Here is a 21,508-nt window from a genome sequence, read left to right as displayed (position 1 = left end):
AGCATTTCTATACCTGACAGCTCTGAGCTGTCATTTACAATGGCTACATGAAAGCCACACTTGTGATACAGTGACTAGGATGAAGTGAGTGGTCTCACACCAACCCCTCTCCACAGTGCCAGGAAGGGCAGAAAGCTCAGACCTCGAGAAGATGAGGCTATGGTTTCCTTATTCACAAGAATACAAATTAATCTCATGGGATTAAAAATATGAAAAAGAAACAAGTAGGAGAACTGTCAGTGCTTTAAAAAAAAAAGACAAAAAGACAAAGGAAAACTGACTACTACTGTATCAATGAAAGCGGAGCCTCTATTCCTTCAATGCCAGTGGGCTTCATGTGTCAAAGTGAAAAGCAGGGATTTAGACCAAGAACTGAGATCTGGTTTCTGGGATGAGTCAGTCATTCTTTAGCCAGGTGAGGTATGTGCTACCTTGAATCTGGTAGCAGGTGCATGGGATCTTGAACAGCCCTTCCTACAGCTCTGGGATACAGAGGCAAGAAGGCCCTCTTCAGAGGGAACCAGATCCTAACTTGGGTATGACTGGGTGCCATCATCACCATCTGACTACTTGAGACCTGTTTTAGAGAGGATCATGTCAGATTCATTTGCTGCTCAGAGGCAGAAGGGGAGGACTCTGTTTTTTTGAGACAGGACCTATAGAGTTCCAGCTGTCTTGGACCTCCCTATGCTTGCTTCCTATTCACAGAGATCCACCTGCCTCTGACTTCTGAATGCTGGGATTAACGGTGCATGCACCATGTGCAGCTGAAAAGGACCTTTCCCAGCCATCTATGTAAACTGCTGTGAGGGGCAATGCATGGGGGGTAGGGTGGGGTGGGGAGAAGTAGAGTAAGGCCCATGAACATTTTTGTCTGAAGCACAAGCCATAAATTGATTATGAGTGCCTACTTAGGACACATCAATCCAGAGGAAATCAACACTGAATCTTACCATGGGTGTAAAGATAAAGATGTACATTTATTTCCATGAGTTACAAGTGCATTGCATTGCTGTTCATACTAGCAGGCAGTCTTTATAGAACCCATTTTCCATTGATGTCAAAATAAAAAATAAAAAATAAAAACCAAGAAAACAAAAGGACAGCTGAGAAATGAAAAGTTAACAATATAATTATCTTTCCTACATTATCTTCTGGGTAGCATTCTCTTCATGGAATACAACTCAGAGGTCACAACAGATTTCGTTCAATCAAAGGATGTGACACTTGGACATTGGTCTCGGCACAGAAACCTTAACAGTCATGCAAGAGCACAGTAAGTATTGAACAAGGCATATTTCTCATCAGAGAGCAGTGAGGGGGTCTGGAGGCACCGCACTGGGATAACACCATCAACTCCACAGCACACAGTGCAGGAACAAAATATAGGAGAAAAGGAAATAAAAGAGAGCTCGAACAGTTACTGCTAGCCTTTTATGACATTAACTCAGCAGTACCAGAAACATCTCTAACTTGGCAACAGAGCAGAGCTTCCTGAGGAGAGCCCATCAAGGTTTTATTACATACAAGTCATTACACTGCTGAAGAGTGAGCTCGAGATGCTGACATGCTGCAGGAGAAGAACTGTACACTTTCTCATTTAAAGATGCAGGGTTCCTTTTAGCTAAATCCCTAGGTAGTGAATGTGGTTATGCAAACAGCCTTCTGTGTGGCTGTTCAAGGTTATATGGAGCTCCGCCCCGAACATCTAGGTCAGCTTGCTCTCTACTGTTCTGGGAACTTCCACAGCTTTGTGTGTGTCCATCTTTCAGTAAATGACAAGCACAGCTGTTACTTTCACTCTCTGGCTAAGGATAGCATGTAACATTTTGGCAAGAGCTCCACCTCCATTACAATACAAGTAACCATATAAAAGCCGCAGAACAACAGATCTGCTGCTGCAATGCTTCCTTCCTATTTCACTTAAACAGTCATCAAATTTTTAAAAAGCTGGGCAAATAGTACATACCTTAAATTTGGGACTAACATGATACACAAGAAAAATGGCCCCAAAGGACTTCTGCAACAGAAGCCCCTGCCCCTGTAGCCTATAATACCATCCAGGGACACCCACAAGCTCCGACTCTGTCTAGGTAGACAGTTACTAGCCAACAGATGAAGTGCAAATTTGGAGCTGTCTTATGTCCTAGCCTCCCTACTGTGAAGTGAGGTGCCAATAACTGGAACAAGTCTGGAAAGACTCTCCCTCTGATGAGGCGGATGGTTCAGCAGGTGATACGTAGAAAGGATTCAGAACAGGGAGGAACCACTGCATCTTTCAAACCAGAAAGCAGTTCGTGACTAAACAACAGTAAGCAGTTGAGTGCATTGAAAGTGCACACTGCTGCACGGCCTGCTGCCAGGAGAACTCTCTGGACTGAAGGAATTCCGTGAAAGTATAAAAGCTGCTACTACCAGAAACTGCCCCTCTGAAAGGCTCAAAGGAGTCAAAGAGTGGGTAAGCTGAGACGGGCTGAAGACAGGACCAGGGTCAAGAACTGGGGGGGACACCGACATCTGAACTCGTCCAGTCCTCTGAGCCCTCGTCCTGAAAAACAAAGATAAACTCAGGAGTAAGGATTGAGCCATGTCAGAACAATAAAGGTAACAATAGCACAAAATAGCAAAATAAAAATGTAATGGGAATAAAAAGATTGTCAAAAGGTCACTGCACTCTCACACGCACATGACACATGTGGTCCTGAAGGCTGAGTCTCTGCCCTCATTCTTTTTTCTCCCCTTCCCTTTCGCTTCAGCTCTGCTCCCTCTGGCCCATAGGTTTTTTGTTTCTCATTAAGGATGGCTGTGAGCCACCATGTGGCTGCTGGGATTTGAACTCATGACCTCTGGAAGAGCAATCGGTGCTCTTAACTGCTGAGCCATCTCACCAGCCCCTCATTCTACAGCCATCTTTTTCAGACAATTCTTCCTTTCTTTCTTTCTTCCTTCCCTCCCTCCCTCCCTTCCTTCCTTTTTTCTTTTTTTCGAGACAGGGTTTCTCTGTGTAGCCCTGGCTGTTCTGGAACGCTCTCTGTAGACCAGGCTGTCCTAGAACTCAGAAATCCGCCTGCCTCTGCCTCCTAAGTTCTGGGATTAAAGGCGTGCGCCACCGCTCCCTGGCCTTCAGACAACTCAAGAGCTGAGATGTTACTGTGTGGTGGTCTGAATGAAAATGGTCCCTATACACTTACAGGGACAGGCACAATTGTGAAGTATGGAGTTGTTGGAGTAGGTGTGACCTTGTTGGAGAAAGTCACTGTGGGTGGGCTTTGCTTTGAGGTTTCAGAAGCAGAAGCCAGGCCCAGAGGTTGTCTTTTTGCTGCCTGCCAATCTGGATGTAGGACTCTTAGCTACCTCTCTAGAACCACGTCTTCTTGTGTGCCACCACCATGCTTCCCTCCATGATGACAATGGATTAAACCTCTGAACATATAAGCCAGCACCAATTACATATTTTCCTTTGTAGGAGTTGCTGTGCTTATTGTGTCTTTTCACAGCAATACAACCCCTAACTAAGACATAAGGTGACTAAGGGAAGACACATGGACATATTTACTGACACTCAAAGCCTTGTTGGCTTCCCAAGATACCTACCACTCCCGTAGTCAAAAACCAGAATTTACAAAGCCTTTTCAAAGTACTGGATCTTCTCTTTATTCTTAGGAAGACTTCCTTTCTCGGGATGACTGGGCATGTCACCTGTGCTCACAATGGGATGTGTTGTTAACACTAAGTTTTCTCTTATTGAGAACAAACTAAGCCCTGGTGGGTAGTGAGAATAGTAGACTGGGCTCTGAGTTCGAGGCCAGCCTGTTCTACAGAGTGAGTACCAGGACAGCCAGGGCTACACAGAGAAACCCTGTTTCAAAAAAAAAAAAAAAAAGAAAGAAAAGAAAAGAAAAAGAATAGTAGACTGGGATTCTGAAAGGTGAGAGGCTGTAGCTGGTTCCCAGTACTGGATGGTGAGAATGGACCACCCAGGTCAAGGAACGTCATCGATTCTCTAGTCAGCTGCCATTTGTCTGTGTTCAGCAAAACAGCCACCTGTCTTACTTCCAGGCAACTGCAGTGTCACCATAGGACAATACAAGTCACATCTCTCTTCACTCTTATGAGCTATGTTTTTACTTGGGAGAGATTTTACTTCAAACCAAATCTACTCTCACCATAAGGCTGACACAAAGTGCTCACTGCACAGTGACAGGTGACCTTCATGAGTACTTACTCATTTTATACCACCTCTGAGAAACAGAAGCATTGCTACACAAATCCTGCTTTGACCTGTGGTTTTGATAAGGAAATCTAGTTGAGTTGGTACAGTGACCAAGTGCTTCAAATGCCAAGAAGATCTCTCTAGAAACTTCACTGATTTGATATGTTGCTCGCACAAAGATCTAGTGCTGTTGCTCTGATAGGAAACAAAGCACTTTCAGGAATATGGCTTTCAAGTGCCACTCAAGAGTCAAGACTGGAGGCTGGCGGCCCATGCCATTAATATCAGCACTTGGGAGGCAGAGGCAGGTTGATGATCTCTTTAGTTTAAGGCCAGCCCGAACTACAGAGCAAGTTCCAGGACAGCTGAACTACATAGAGAAACACTGTCTTGATTAACCAAAAATCAAGAACCAATCAAACGAATGAAAGTCAAGGTATATGAGTGCCACTATGTACTGGCCATAGGCTGACAGGTTAGTGAGGCCCTAAAATGCTTCTATCTTCCAGGAAACCAAAAGGAGCTGAGGCTAAGTTCTTAACTAATTCATCCGCTCAACAAAACTCATAAATAGGGAGATGAAGAAGAAAGACCTATTTCTATATTCACAGTGGGGCACTCAGGAAATGGGTCTGGATGAAGATGAGGTACTAACCACATAATACCCTTCACATTTTCATTGGAAAATTCCATAAGGAAAGTAGAATGAAGCACCCTGATCTCTTATGACTGCCCACTCAGGCTGCCATACTGACAGTTGGCCCTAGCCAGCAGTGTTCTTTGAGGGTGTAACTTCCAGTTGAAGTCCCCCTCCTTCTAATGTTCTTGGTGTCTCCTAGCACTCCCTATCTTCAGCTTGGAGTTTGTCTGAGCTCCATAGGCTAAGCTCAGGAAAAACAATCCTTGATGCCGTGGACACATTTCCAGAACTATGTATGGCAAAGACTGAGGCAATATGGGCACATGATCTAAATCCAGAAGCTGTCAGTCACTTTGGGTAAGAAGTACAATTCTAAGCAAAACTTTAGATTCTTCAGCCTTGGGCTGTATAAGCTACAAGTGCCTGTGCTTTACTTAGAGGGCCTGTCATTAATGAACCCAAACAAACCCCAATAAGACTTGTTAGTAAACGCTGCAGTGACAACTTCCTCTGGATTATTTACTTAAAAAATAAAAACAGTATTTTATGTACATGGGTGTTCTGCGCTGTGTGTGCAATGTTTTGGAGGCATCCCAGAACTGGAGGAGGGGGAGTCCTGAAACTGGAGTTACAGGTGATTCTGTGTCACCATGTGGGTGCTGAGAATCAAACTCAGGTCCCCTGGAAGGGATACTGAGCAATCCCTCCATTTTTATTTTAAAGGAATAATTTATAAGCCAGTATAGATGTTATTGTGCCCTTAAAGTGTATGAAATAAATAAAATGGGTTAAAAGGTTCATGGAGGGAAAGATGGGTTGATAAAAGTAGAAAATTAGTGCAATCAAATGTTAAGGGCATCTAGTGGTGGGATGAGTCTACTTTAAAATTCTTTCAATTCTTCAGAATAGTTGATAATTATCATTAAAAGAGCACTGGAAAAAAGCTTTAAGCTTTAAGCAGGTGTGGAATAACTGTGTCTCAAGCAGTAAACTGCTGTAATTGGATTACTGGCAACCTTAGGACCACCTTGGCTGTTGGGCTGCAGTGTCCACAGACAGTCCCTTCCTTCCATGCTACTTCTGTAACCTCTTCCCCTAACCCACTGCAGCTCTGTCTATGCAGAATACCTTGCTTGTTCACATTCTAACACAGGTTCTAGCCTCTCTTCTTTTACCATATCTTTCCTAAGTTCATGGAGCTCAGCCAGGTACATATAAATCCAGAGGGGGTCAGTGGAGACTCTATGTCCCTGAAAAAATTCTCAGCTTCTCTTGCCCACAGAACTGAAGATTCTGACCCAGTGAGAGTTGTAGAATAAGGTCAGCCAGGAGATTCTCCAGGGCAAGCACTTGTACTATTTCATCAGGGGACATAGATGGAGGACTCCAATATTGTGGATTACTTCATTTGTGGTTGTGCTTTTATTCAAGAGTAGGTCAGAGGTGCTGATGTACTGTGAATCAAGAATACCCAAGAATAGTTGGCAAAGAAAGGACAGGAACTGCAGGAAGAACAAAGCTACCAGTAAACCCCATTCATCTTCAGGAGGGCAGTGTAGCTCTGACTAAACGGGGTCTTGTGGTGGGAGTGATGGTGTGGTTAGGAAGAAACTCTTTCCTGAAGGAGTAAGTAACCATTCCAAAATTGTTAGTTTTACACTCTGAACCCACAGCAGTGCCTCCTCTCTTTTGAAAGCATTGGGACCTGGCACCCAAGGCTTCCAGTAAGCACAAGAGTTATGTACTGTATGCCCTACTCTACTCCAACCGAATCTTTTCAAGATGAAGCCACACCTTGAAAATCTAGTTCCTTTTGGGACTGTTTTGAATTCTTTTTTTCTCTCTTCCTGTACTGTGCCTCCTCTCCTTTCCTGGCAGTCTTTTGCACAGTCTCTATGATTTTCCCCTTTTGTACTCCTGTCTTCCTAGGATACCATAGGCTTACTTCCATCAGTGTTTGTCCTGAATGGCTTCTATATCTGTGCCTCAGTTAAACTGTTTAGTGAATAAAATTCTATCCTTTCAAATCTTTATTTTTAAATGTTTTTATTAGCATATATTAATTATACATAATGATGCATTTCACTGACATTTTCATACATGTAAAATGTATTTTGAGCATATTCATCTGTTATCTTCTTACCCCCTTTCCCTTCCCCCATTAACTCCCTCTTCTCAAATCTTAGGAGTGTAGCTCAGTGGTACAGCACTTGCTTAGCACGCAAGAGGCCTTGGATTCAATTCCTAATACCACAACCAACCAAAAAGTCCCAAGGCCACAAAAGTTACACAATAGAATTTCTCAATATTTAAAATGTCATATGAAGTAAAATCAAGTTTTTGGGAATAAATGCCTCAAAGCTATTCCTTCCCATGAGTTATTTTCTTCCATAAAAGTCCACTCCCATAATGCACACGACCGTCACAGTGTCTAAAGGCTGCCACTTTATTTCAAGTCCTCATAATCTGTGAAAGACAAAGTCTAATGTCCCCATTTCACACCATGAAGCAATCAGAATGAATGATCTATCAACAGAAGGGGACAAACTGAATTCTTTTTTCCTCCTAGAGATGTTTTAACTTACACCATCTCTCCCTTGCTATAAGGGGTTAACTGTATAGTTAAAGTTCTAGATACCTGACCAACTTAAGATCTGTATCCTGGCTGGAATCTAGCAGTCTCTTCAAAAATGAGTTCTTTGAGCTTCTCCTTAGGTAAGTCGTCCAACTCCATGTCAAACTTGAATGGCGCTTCAGCAATGGGCTTTAAGACAAAATGAACATTTACCAGTCACAAGTTGTCATGGTCAAGGGAGTGATTTATTGATTTATAACACAACTCTGGCTTATAGTCTGAAATTTATACAATAAGACCAATGTTTTACAAACCCTGAAGGCCCCAGGGCTTGGGGCACAGTTTATTGGGGATGTGTGCTCTATACAAGGGCTCTGGGCACTATCCCAAGTACAACACAGAAACAAAAACCAAGTGCACATAACTAACTAGAGTATTCCACTGAACTTATCATATACCCCAGAATAATTTTCAAATACTTTAAAGGCACCAAATATCTTTTTTTTTTTTTAAAGATTTATTTATTGATTATATGTAAGTACACGGTAGCTGTCTTCAGACACTCCAGAAGAGGGAGCCAGATCTCGTTACAGATGGTTATGAGCCACCATGTGGTTGCTGGGATTTGAACTCTGGACCTTCGGAAGAGCAGTCGGGTGCTCTTACCCACTGAGCCATCTCACCAGCCCACCAAATATCTTAATAACAGAAGTTGGAAGTACTTTTATGTTTATTTAATCAAAACACAAAACTAGCAAGGCCTGGTGGCTACTTATAATCTCCCACTACTAAGAAGGCTGAGGCCAGAGAACTGTTAAATGTGATGTCAGTCTAGGTAACAGTGTTGTACTGTGTTGTACAGTAAAAGAGCTGGGAATGTAACCTCAGTGTACAACACTTAGTTGGCATATCTGAGACCTGGATTCAATGCCTACTACCACAAAACAAAAAAATGTTAAACTACATTTAACTAAGTACATTTGAATTATATACATTAACAGTATGAAGAAATACTATGTTGATATTGTTATCCAAGGAAACATTATAAAGCTATTAAAAATGAAGCTGCAAGGAATAATATTCTAGAAAATTTCTAGAAAAAAATCTAAATTCTAGAAAAATTTAAAACTGGGATGGAAATATTTTCTTTAATGTAATTTAAAGAATTTCTGACATAGTTTTATTTTGTGCATAGCCCAGTTTGGTTCTGACATTTACAATTCTTCTGCCTCAGCCTCCTGATTACTCTGATTACAGGTACTGTCTGTCTGTGTGTCTTGAGTCAGAGAATCGTGTATCCTGCCTCTATGTATCTTCGCAGCTCCAGAGCACTAGGATTACAGCATGCACGATCACCATGCTGTCTTATGCATTTCTAGGGACTGAGACCACAACTGCATGCAAACTGCATGCACAACAGTCAAGCACAAGACTGACTGAATCATACCCTAGCACCATCATTTTGACTTCTTCAAAAACACATTTTACAACTAATACTTCTGTGTGTACGTTTGTGGGAGCATGTATGCCGAAGTATAAAAGCAGGGAAGACAGAGAGCAACTGCACAAGTCATTCTCTCATCCCACCATAGGGGTCTCAGGAAAGAAACAAGCTGTCAGGCTTTGCAAGAGCATTTACCCACTGAACCATCTTGCTGGCCTCATATTTTGTTTTTTAAAATTCCTACAACTAAAATGTGACAGGCCTAAGGTGGAGAATGATATCAGCTGTCAATCAGCATATGCCTAGACCTCCAGGCCTCATGCAGTACTTAATCCTCATACACAGACTCAAACACTGAAAAGAATTCCCATCTGCAAGAAAACAACTGTCCTTCAGAGTGTACAGGGCTATAAAGTACCCTCTGCATAGCATATACTGCCTCAGTTTGCTGAGCATAACAGCAGAATCTTACGAAGTAAATACCCAGGGCAAGGGGCTGAGAAGAGCCTGAAATCTTAAGTTCAAACCAATTTCTATGTCATCACCTACATTGTAAGTATTTTGCAAGCTCCCTTACGTGCTTAAGGGGTAAAAAAAAACTTCATCTTGATTTCTACCTTTTCCCATTTTATCTGTTTTTAGCTTCTGCATCTAAATTTGACTACACTCTACTTGCTTCTTCCTACTTTAAGAACGGGCTTCATTTTCTATTCACAGAAGTCCCCAACATTTTAATTCACTTTGCATTTTCCTTTGTTATCCTTGATGGAATAAAGTTTAATACTTTAAGAACGGGCTTCATTTTCTATTCACAGAAGTCCCCAACATTTTAATTCACTTTGCATTTTCCTTTGTTATCCTTGATGGAATAAAGTTTAATATGGAACCTTCAGAGGACCCAGAGAATGCACTGGGCTTACTCTGGAGAAAACATGGTAAGAGGCATCTGTAAACCTGAGGAACTATCACACCGACCTCTGGTGCAATACCTACCTCATCAATGCTTACCACAAGCTCTTATGTCCTGTCTCCAGGGAATGGCACACTTATTAAAAGCCATGAAGTCACAGTGTGAGCCCCTGGCTGCCTAACTCCTCACTCTCACTTCCTCAGGACCAGTTCACGTAGCCTTTTCTGCTATGGACCACTGCAATTTCTAGCTGTGGTAGTATACAAAAAATTGGGTTCTACTGGCTCATACTTTGATACTTGGTTCCCAGTCGGTGAACTGTTTGGGAAAGATTATTAAGTGTGGCCTTGTTGGAGGAAATGTGGCACAGGAGAGGCCTTTGAGGCTGTAGGAGACTTATGTTATTTTGAGTTCTCAGCTACTGTTCTAGTGCCATGCTGTACCTATCCGTTTCCATGCCCCCACCATGAGGTCATGGACTCTAATCCTCTGAAATTAAACACTTTTTTTGGTTTTTCAAGACAGGGTTTCTCTGTATATAGCCAGGCTGTCCTGGAACTCACTCTGTAGACCAGGCTGGCCTTGAACTCAGAAATCCGCCTGCCTCTGCCTCCCAAATGCTGGGATTAAAGGCGTGTGCCACCACTGCCCGGTAACACTTTTGTTTTTAAGTTGCCCTGGTCATAGTATTTTAAGGCCCTGGCTCCCTCTTTTTATGCCTCACAGTGGTTATCTTTCCTTGGGCATGTACTGCTCTACCTGCTGCAGCTAACCTGGAGGAACTCTTCTGAGGCAAACACCAAGGGCCTACAGGTAGGAACTCCAAGCTGAGGAGGAGGGCATGCCATAATGTTCCTTAGGAAAATCTTGACAAGGACACGGCTAGGGCTTCTGTTCTAGGATGACTGAACATTCCTGACAACAGCCAGGAACATAAGCTCTTACCTCATCACTTGGGTCATAATACTGCTCCAGGTATGGGTGGGCCAGAGCCTGTTCAACTTCAATCCTCTTGTGAGGGTTAAATGTCAACATTTTATCCAGTAAATCCAGAGCTACAAAGAGAAAGGATTTTGCAGTGGTGAGAAGCAGGATTTGTTAGCAAATGCTTTCCATTTTCTATTGAGCTGACCCTCAAGGCTCTAAGGCACCACTATATGTCTCGCTTTAAAAACTATATATGAATGGGGCTGGAGAGATGGTTTAGTGGTTAATAATACTGACTGCTGGTGTAGAGAACCCAGGTTGAATTCCCAGCATCCACATGGCAGCTCATGACGGCCTGTAATTCCACTTCCAGGGGATCTGGCATCTTTACACAGATATGCACATAGGCAAGACACCAATGCACATAAAAATAAATCTTAAAAACCAAACCAAACCAAAAAAACTCAATCCCCAGCCTCCCCAAAACAAACCAAAACCCAAACAAACCAAAAAACCCATAACAAAATGAACCAAGCCAAACAAACAAACAAACAAACAAACACCACAAAAAATCCTCTGTGTGTGTGTGTGTGTGTGTGTATGTTGGTTGCATGTTGTGTACCATATGAGTAGTGTCCACAGAGGTCAGAAGAAGATGGATCCCCTGGGACGAGAGCTACAGATGGTTGTGAGCTGCTGTGTGCATACAGAAAGTTGAACCTTGGTCGTCCTCTGTTAGAGCAGCCAGTATTCTTTTTTTGTTTGTTTGTTTTTCGAGACAGGGTTTCTCTGTATAGCCCTGGCTGTCCTGGATCTCACTTTGTAGACCAGGCTGTCCTCGAACTCAGAAATCCGCCTGCCTCTGCCTCCCAAGTGCTGGGATTAAAGGCGTGTGCCACCACTGCCCGGCTGCAGCCAGTATTCTTAATGATGTAGGCCACCTTTCAGCCTTACCTGTAAATCCTTTGGAACTGTGTGAACATAAGCACTGACAACATGGAAATCACAGATGCCAAAGGAGAATGGACAGCCAAGAGAAAATGAGCACTGGAGCAAAAGCCCAGCTTTGCCTACTAAACTTTCACATTTCCTATATCACTCAGCAAAGTGCTTGCTGTACAACCATAGTTGGATCTGAGTTTGAGCTCCATTATCTACATAAAAAAGCCAGGCTCAACAGTTCGATTACCAGTTCAAGGAGGCAGAGACAAAAAGATCCCAGAGGCTTGCTGGTCACTCATCATAGCTGAAATGGTAAGCTGCAGGTCCAGGGAAACAGAGAGTGATTCAGGAAGGTAACCAACATATATCTTTGGTCTCCAGAAGTATATAAATAAATGAGGGCACCTACACAGCCATGTATACATATACTCATACACCATACCCACATACCCAAAGAAAGTAGAAAGCAACTGAAGACATCTGATGACAACTTCATACAAATGCACAATAATGTGCATGCACACACACTGTCAGAACAAAGTGTTTCCCTTAGGTTCACTCCACCGTCATTCTGCACCCTCAAAAATATATTTTGACCAATCTACAGTTCATTCTCCCCCAAACTCTTGCCCCCCAATAAAACACACACACACACACACACACACACACACACAACTAAAATCCCAGTTAGGGATAAGCAGTCCACAGCACTCATTCGCCACATGCTGTACTTGGTATTAACCTCCATATACTGCAAAAAGAAGTTTCTTTGGTGACAGTTTAGGCCAGACTAACCTATGGATATAAGGATTAAGTATTCAGAAGGCAGACACTCTACCAATTTAGCAAAATGAGAGTAGCTGGTTTTTCCTAAGATCTTTCTAGCCACTGATTCTTGGCTAGATCTACAGTATACCAGGTATGAGTCTTTTTCTGTTGATGAGGCCTTAAGCGAAACCAGCTAGCTATTCGTTAACAAGATATTTGTGCTCTATATACCAATGGATTCATCCCGATGGCAAGTTGTTTTTGTAGTACACAGCTGGGCAAGATAGTCTAGTGCTTTTTCCCTCCTGGCAGCCTCCCGAACACCTTGTACTATGAAGGCTGGTCATCAGAAAGAAGCTTCTACTACAGTGGCATCTGTGAGTGAAGTGTATGGTGCCTTTCATAGGCTCTGGCATTGGAATGCTAGATTCCTAGTTGGTGGTGCTGGGGAGGAGCAGATGAAGGCGTGGCCTTGCTGGAGGAGGAACTATGTCACTGGAGGCAGGCTTCTAAGTGCTTAAAAACCCTTTCACCATTTCAAGTTCACTCTGTTTCTTGCTTATAGTCTGAGATGTGAGTCTTCATTTTCCTGTTTCTGAGGTACTGCTTACTGCTAAAATTCAATGGGCTCTATGTCTCTCTGGAATGATAACTCAAATAAACTCTTTCTTGTGTTAGTTGCCTTGGACATGGTGTTTTATCACAGCAACAGAACCATATAGGAAACTATTTTTATATGGCCTTTTCAGTTATCCATGTTCTTTCTCCCTCCCCACTTACCTCTCCACCATCTGTTATTTATTTTTCCTTTCATAGCCCCCTCTCCCTTTTAAAGTAGGACCAAGTGTGTGTGTGTGAGTGTGTGCACACACTCGTGTGCGTGCATATATGTAGAAGAACTGGCATAAAGAAAAGAGAGATCTGGAGACTTACCAACTAAGCCTGAGGGGAAAAAAATATATCACATTTTAAATGATCATTTTCATTTTATCTGCATGCACACGCACGTGCACACACGCACACACACGGCTTCAATGTTCATAGAAAACTTAATTTTTTAGATCCTGGCTGATCTAGGTTCTGCTTTTGGACACGATATATTATAATTACATAAAACTAACCAATATAAGATCTTTTCTTCAAATTAAATCCTAACAGAAGCCCAAGATATAGAACCAACAAGACACCCTTTCTTGGGTATTCACTTTCAGAATCTCAAGCAATACTGAAAAATCCAAGTCTTAAGTCTAAAAACTTTCCCCAAGTCTGGAAAAGAACTTATAACCAGTAAAGAATACAGCTTTTTAGACAATATGACAGTAAAACAAGGCCAAACTCCCACATGGGTAATCTACTTAATAACGAGCCTCTTCTTACTGCGATTCTTAGTTACTTGCAGGTAGCAACATCAACCTCACCCATCTACAAATCGGTACATGCCCCACAGGACAGTATGCATGGCCAAGAACTCAGGCATCCTCAATCAAAGCTAGTTACACTGAACACTTACTACACTGAGATATGCTGGGCAGTGGTGGCACATGTCTTTGACCCCAGCACTTGGGAGACAGAATCAGACAGATCTCTGTGAGTTTACAGGGCAAATTCCAGGACAGTCAGGGCTACATCTTGAAAAACCAAAAACCAAACAACCAAAAACAACAAAGAGCTGATTCTGTTGTCTGTAGTGGGGTGAGAACTACCTTACTTCCGGCTCCTCACCTTCAATCCTCAGAGAGCCCTACAATTCTTTCCTAAGGATCATTTGGGTTGGATATAATGGCACTTGGCTACAAACCTAGCATTTAGAGATTGAGGCAGGAAGGAATATTTTGAGTTTGATCTGGCCTGGTCTATATAGACAAGATTTTTCAAAACAAAAAACAAAACAAAACAAAACCCTAACAGAGCATAATAAAATCCCTGCCTAAAATAAGTCTCTACCCAGTCAAGACATCAATTGTGCAGCAAAAATGCCTGGGAGACTATAACCCAATTCTTCTAACAGCATTAATTGTAAGTCTGTCAGATACTTACAGTCAGTTCAAACTTGTTGGCTTTCAGAAATGCTCTTCAAGACAGACAGACAGTTTGCAGCTAAAGCATTTCTAAGATACATATTCCCTCCAGTTAAAGTCTAGTAGGTCCTTAAACAACCAAGTAAAAATTTCAAAATATAATGCCTTCCCTACTTTAGAAGTAACTAAATCTCAGGTCCCTTACACATGGTTTCTCTATATTCACAGCTACCAAAGGACAAAAGGAGAGAAATGGGAATCAGCTGCTAAGTGCTGATACCACAAGTACAAAGCCCAACTCCCCACACCAGTGATCTGCAGCTACTGCTCAGTTGAATTGTGGCCATCTGTGTGTACATTTTTCCCTAGTTTACTTCCCATAAAACACTGGATATCCTAAGGAAGCTGAGATTATATCTGACTAGGATTGTGGATACCTTTTCAGAATCCCACATCTTCTAGTACTTTAAAAGGTTATACATACATACATACATACATACATACATAGCCAGCCAACTCCCATTCTCTTGACCTATCTATCCTTGTCCTAGCCAGATCCCGGGCATGCCAACTAGCTGCCATAGTTCTTCAGGTCCATTTTACCTGTTCAGTCAAATTCTCACCTTAGATCAATGCTGCAGCTTCAACTTGAGTTTCTGGACGGGGCCATTTAAAGAAAACAATCTAATTCTATAAACTGTAACAGTAATAGTGCTCCCCAAACTGTCAGATCTCAGAACTCCTTCAATAACCTTCAAGATTTGCTGAAGTTATGCTGCTTGGAAAGCTGATACAGAAGAATCAAGTTCAAAGACACCAAGACTGCCTCAAAACCACCTCCATGGATCTATTTTAAAAGGCAGCTAATTCAGCTCACAGCTCCAGTAAGTGCCTAAGTACTTTTCTTCAAGAACACTTTAGATGTCTCATTTTGTCACACAGAATATCCAAGACTTGTATTAAGTTTGGGATAACTCTTGCTATTTTGTCAAAAGTACACTTCCCTGCTCCTGGCAACATTTTCAAGTGTGAAATTATGGTAGTGGAAGGAGGCCTAAAGATTGGTGCTGGTGCCACACAAACCTGCCTGGTTTTATTTTTTATTTTATTTTTTTATGACAGGGTTTCTCTGCATAGCCCTGGCTATCCTCAAAGTCCACTGCCACCACCCAATCAGACTTGTCATCTTAGTAATGGCGGTCATAATCACCAGTGCTTCAGCACCACGAAGTTGTGCCAGTCATTTCTGCCTCCAGTTTCCATGTCAAACCTTTCCCTCCCACTTGCTGTTTCAATCACACCCCTCCAGTGTGGTGTGAGTGCAGGTATACACATCTGTGTACTAAGGTTGACATAAGTACTGGTGTACAACCTTGGGTGTCAGCCCTCTTTTTAGACCTGTTTAAAAGACAGGGTTTCTCTGTGTAGCCTTGGCTGTCCTGGAACTCACTCTGTAGACCAGGCTGGCCTCGAACTCAGAAATCCACCTGCCTCTGCCTCCCAAGTGCTGGGATTAAAGGCGTGCACCACCACTGCCCGGCAGACAGGGTCTTCTGTTCATCTCTATGTACATCAGGTTAGCTGACCAACCAATTTCTGGGGATTTTTCCTGTCTCCACCTCCAAAGTTCAATCCCAGGAAGTGGGGATTACAGCTTTCCTGTGCTGTGACTGCTTTTACATGGCTGTAGAAATCTGAATTGAGGTCATTTACTTTAATCAAGTACTTTACTGAGAGATCACAACAGACCTCAATTATTTTTTAAAGAAAAAAAAAAAAGATTAATTTTATTATATGTGTGTTTGCTTCCATGTATGTTTGTGTGTCAAGGGTGGGCTTCATACTTGTTGAGGTCACCAGAGACACCACAAAGATACTGGGAACTGAATCTAGATGCTCTTGCAGAGTGTTAAATGTTGAGCCATCTCTCCAGCCTTCAATTACTCTTATACAGACAGTCATCAACACTACCCTAACTGGAAAACCAACCTGTACTTTTCAGTCTGTATCTCGCCAGGCACTTTTCTGTTGTACATATGGACCATTCTCCATTCTCCTTATGTTTTTCTTTGTTATATAGTTAACTGTTTTATTAAAGAAATACTTGTAGCTTACATCATGAACTTTGTAAAAAAAAAAATGTATATGAGTGTACACCTGCATGCTAGAAGAGGACATCAGATCATATTATAGAAGGTTGTAAGCCACCATGTGGTTGCTGGGAACTGAACTCAAGACCTCTGAAAGAGCAAGAAGTACTCTAAACTGCAGAGTCATCTCTCTAGCCTAACAGTAAGTACCATTAAAAAAATGTATTTGATCACTGATTCTTTTGGAATTCATTTTCATGTATGAGGCATAATTTACACTAAATTTATTCCAAATAAAGATTTAACTACCATCTGCTGCAACCATCTCTCCTTCCCCCTCACTGATGTCATCTTGGAGAGAATTCTAAGCTAAAACTGCTTTGGGAAAAAAAAAAAAAGAAAAAAACAAAACCAAAAAATAACTGCAAGTATTACTGGCTAAAAAATTCAGCATTAAAAAACTTTGAACAAATATGTAAAAAATACTAAATATAACCTCCTCTATCCCGAGACAGGGTTTCTCTGTGTAGCCTGGCTGTAAACCAGACTAACATCAAACTCAGAAAGCCACCTGCCTCTGATTTCTGAGTGCTGGGATCAATGACATCTGCTACCATGACTAGCTCAAATTCATCCTTAATTAAAGCTAAACAAATTAAATATTACATCCAGCCTCAATGTTGGCAGACTGAAAAGTAAGAACAAAGTAAGTTGTTGGGACAAAATATCCAAGACAAAACGCCCAACTTTCCTCCAAAGACACTCAACCCATGTATGTTATGGTCTGTTTCCCAGAGCCTTAACCAAACAACAGGCTTTGATGCCTGCTATTTTAATAAAGTGGGTTTCTTTAAAAGGGGGAAGAGGTGGGGAAAGGAGAGTAATTATGGACTATTTGGGATTTATTATTTTGTAAAGATGAGTACCTTTCCTTATATTTAATAATTCCTTTATTATTATCATTATTTTTACTTTAAATCTCCACTATTTCAGCTAGAAAATTGAAATCTCGAGTTCCCTGATGTCATCCACTCAGTTTAGGTCATTTTCATACAAATCGGGGCTATTCGCTCCCTGCAAGTAGGTTCTTACTGTTGATTTTCTGTTCAGGGTTGTAGCAGCCAGGATGGTACAGAACAAATGCTCAAGACTTTTTGTTAAACAAACAACTCTTGTGAGATTAAATATAACACAAATCTTTGCCGTTGTTCCTATTAATGAGAACATTGTATTTCTGTTTGCTGACAGAATACTTTGATTTAACCCACTGAGTGTGACAGGTTGTGGTTGGACCTAGTCTCTAACAAGATCTTGCAGCTTCTGATGCCTTCTTCTACAATGTTCTTGCCATCAGAAACCTAGTCTAGTCACAGTGAGCTATGGTGAGCTCTGCTCTACTGGAGGCTGTGGCAGCCAGAAACTTCCCTGACTAGTGGAACCAGTCAAATGGACTTATGAACAAATATTTGGTTGCTATCCCAAGTCCTAAGTTTTGAAATGGCTTGTTTAGCAGTTAAAAACAATAAATACAACTCATGTGTGCTTTCATGTCCATTATGAAGCTAGATAAGGATGCTTATGAGGAATCTCCATAAAAGAACACCGTAATAGCTTCTGATATGGAAAGATCTTCAAAATATATGAGAGTTTTAGTCATGGAATCTTAGAATCCAGACTGTTTTATAAATAAGAGAATTGAGGCCTAGAGATATTAAGTAGTGTTTTACGGTAGTGCTTGGCTGCAGACTAAATGAACCCAGGAAACCTGGCTGTAGAAGCACACTGGCTCCATCTGCGCACCTTTCTACCTTTCCCAGTGCTGCCACCTCCCTGGCTTTTTGTTGTTTGTTCCTAGACAGTTTTCCCAGGCTTTCCTAGACTTTTCATTCACACAGCTCAAACTGGTTTTAAATTTGATCTTCCTACCTCAGCCTTCCGTATTATAGCCATGTATTTCATATAGCTCTTGGTTTAATTTCCTCTTTTTTTGAGTTAGGGTTTCTGTGTAGTCCTGGCTGTTCTGGAACTCACTCTGTAAAGCAGGCTGCTTTCAAACTCACAGGAATCTGCCTGCTTCTATCTCCTGAGTGCTGCCTGGCTAATTTCTTGTTTGTTGTTTTTCTTTTTTTGTTTGTTTTTTCTAGACAGGGTTTCTTTGTGTAGCTCTGGCTGTCCTGGAACTCACTCTGTAGACCAGGCTGGCCTCGAACTCAAGAAATCTGCCTGCCTCTGTCTCCCAAGTGCTGGGATTAAAGTCATGTACCACCACTGCCCTGCTTGGCTTATATCTTAACCATCAAGTTTTCTGATGTCTAAACCCTTCTAAGAGAGCAGCTCTGAAAAGGAGATAAAATGCTCAATACATGAAATACACAAGCCAATCTAAATGTAATGTGTAGCAAGTAATGGCTCATCTGGCCAAGCCTGGTGGAAGGAGAGAACCAATTCTTGCATGCTCTCTGACTTCTGCATATAAATAATAAAAAAATAAAAAACAAATGTTAGCTGGGCAGTGGTGGTGCATGCCTTTAATCCCAGCACTTGGGAGGCATAGGCAGGAGGATTTCTGAGTTCAAGGCCAGCCTGGTCTACAGAGTGAGCTCCAGGACAGCCAGGGCTACACAGAGAAACCCTATCTTGAAAAACCAACCAACCAACCAAACCACAAATGTTTTTTTTTTTTAAAGTTAATGAATTGTGTGGGTCAAGTTCCAATTTTTAATACTGAACAATTAGATAAGCACGATTCTACAGACCTAACTTTGTTATAGCCACAAGATGGACCTGGTGGTTTAGGAATATGATCCCAGAAAGTGGGAACTGAGGGAAGAGGATCACTTTGAGTTCAAGGCCAACCTGGCTATACAGTAAGACCTTGTTATAAACAATCCCCACCCCCAATTTTGAGATTCTTGTAATTAGGAATATTTCTTTTATATTTCTAAGCATTATCTGTGATAACATATTGTACTGTATCAGAGACAGAAGGAGTTTCTGAATCTTAACTCAGGTCCATGCATGCACTGGCTATCTAAGTTAAATGTTTCTGGGCTGGGAAGATAGAACAGTAGGCAGAGTGATGGCCTGGACATAGTAAGGACCTGATTTCAATCCTCAGAGTGCACTAAAAGTCAGGAGGATAAGCAGAACCCTGGGGCTTGCTGGCCAGGTAGAGACACTGTAAAAAAAAAAAAGGTGGATGGTGACACCTGAGGGTTTCTCTTGTCTTATAAGATTAGTAGAGCACAAACTCTCTCTCTCTCTCTCTCTCTCTCAACTAGACACTAAAGAGGAGGGAGAGAATGAGAACAATTCCATGTAGAAACTGCTGAGCTTCCAGCAGATGACTACTATAAAACCATCAATGGCAAGTCAGATGAATGCACCGACAAGAAAAGAGTGGAACCACTGACAATGATGTTGGGCTGCAGACATGGCTCAGAGGTTAAGACTGCTCTTCCAGAGGTCCTGAGTTCAATCCCAACAACTACATGGTGGCTCATAACCATCTATAATGGGATCTGGTGCCCTCTTCTAGTGTGTCTGAAGATAGCGACAGTGTACTCACATACATGCAAAAGAAGCTAATTTCAAATTCTAAAAATATGCCTGCAATATAAAAACTTTTTTTAAAATTAAAATACTACATTTTTAAAAGTGAAAAAAAAAACTTAGGTAAAAATGTGCATGTACATTTTTATCCATAAGACACAAGGATGAGCTGTTATGGCAATGAGCTGCTTTCTCCTTGGTCCATTCAGATCCTCTCAACACTGTCCACTTGAGTCAACTGTGTGTCTATGCATGGGAGAGGGAAGAGGGTGGAAGGAAGGGAGGGAGAGACAATCTATCAGGTTCTTTTCAAGAGTGGTCTACAATCTCACCCAATGAACCAGTTTTCCAGTCTAACACATTTTAAATAAAATACCCAATAGTTACAAGTTAACTTGTTCAGTTTTCAAGCTGGAGCCTGATAATTTAGCCAATGCAATAAGTAAATCTAAAGCTAAGTTTAAGAAAAAACATCAACGAAGCAAGTCTTACCTTTGGAGTCAGCATTTGGGAACAACCTGTTCCATGGCACCTTATTTTTGTGCGGAAGAGAAAGCAAATAGTTTCTAGCTTTTAAATTTATTATACAATTCAGATCTTCTTGTGATGGAGATCCAAGAATACCTATCAGACAAAACATTAGCTGTCAATTGTCAAGATTGCACACATCACCTATGGGGCAACAGAGATATTTAATGTATTTACTTTACACTACAAGTTTTTACAAAAAGATCTTTAATATTTTTAAAGTAGAGAACATGAAAACAAAACAAAGCAACCATGCTAGAGTGAGCCTGATGTGACTAACGTAAATGCAGATCATGTTCAAGAGCTTACCCAGGATGTGATTCAGCTGGTCAAGGTAATGCTTTCCTGGGAAGATAGGCCTGTTGGATAGCATCTCTGCCAGGATGCAGCCCACAGACCAAATATCAATGGACTTGGTATAACCCTGCAACAGAAAGGGGGAAAAGTCAGAATAACAGAATGTAGTGTCCACAACAACACGATGAGATCTCTCTGTAACAGTGTGCAGCAGATGAAAGTTTGAGCATCATCTTTGAGACAACCCTTTGGAAACATAGTGACACAAAATGAAAATCAGTAAGTTGGTTTTCTTAAGAGATGCCATCAGGTAGTGGTGGCACACACCTTTAATCTCAGTACTCAGGAGGCAGGGGCAAGAGAAGCTGTTCTGGCTTGATGATAAACTGAATTGTAGGCTGAAATAAACTCTTTTCCTCTCCAACTTGCTTTGGTCCTGACATTTTATCATAGCAACAAAAATCTAGACAGACGCTGAGTCACTATAATTACTTTACATTTATATCTTGGAATTATTAAATTAGAACTTCTAAAGTATGCCTCAGTCCATCTTCAATGTTAGAGATTTAGAATTATTACAAACTAGAGCTAGAAAAAGTCCTAA

The 21,508-nt window shown here is 41.5% G+C and overlaps 1 protein-coding gene across 2 annotated transcripts in view; it reads right to left on the bottom strand.

Moving 5' to 3' along the window:
- Nucleotides 1-961: 961 nt before the first annotated feature.
- The window catches only part of Mapk1 (mitogen-activated protein kinase 1), a 59,147-nt gene continuing 38,600 nt past the window's right edge, over nt 962-21,508 (bottom strand). Inside the window, exons 5-9 of one of the 2 annotated variants that reach the window (XM_021184651.3) lie at nt 20,917-21,031; nt 20,572-20,703; nt 10,728-10,837; nt 7,492-7,617; nt 962-2,548 (exon numbers count right to left, since the gene is read on the bottom strand). In XM_021184651.3, coding sequence (XP_021040310.1) covers nt 7,501-7,617; nt 10,728-10,837; nt 20,572-20,703; nt 20,917-21,031 — 474 coding nt within the window. In that variant the 3' untranslated portion in view covers nt 962-2,548; nt 7,492-7,500. The remainder of the gene's footprint in view (nt 2,549-7,491; nt 7,618-10,727; nt 10,838-20,571; nt 20,704-20,916; nt 21,032-21,508) is intronic. The other variant, XM_021184652.3, reaches the window with a different exon arrangement.

The sequence above is a fragment of the Mus caroli genome, unplaced genomic scaffold, assembly GCF_978045245.1.
Source record: "Mus caroli unplaced genomic scaffold, Mus_caroli_1 scaffold_17, whole genome shotgun sequence".
Classification (NCBI taxonomy): Eukaryota; Metazoa; Chordata; class Mammalia; order Rodentia; family Muridae; genus Mus; species Mus caroli.
Note: the sequence above shows the minus strand (reverse complement) of the source record. Positions and strands in the feature narration are given on the sequence as shown.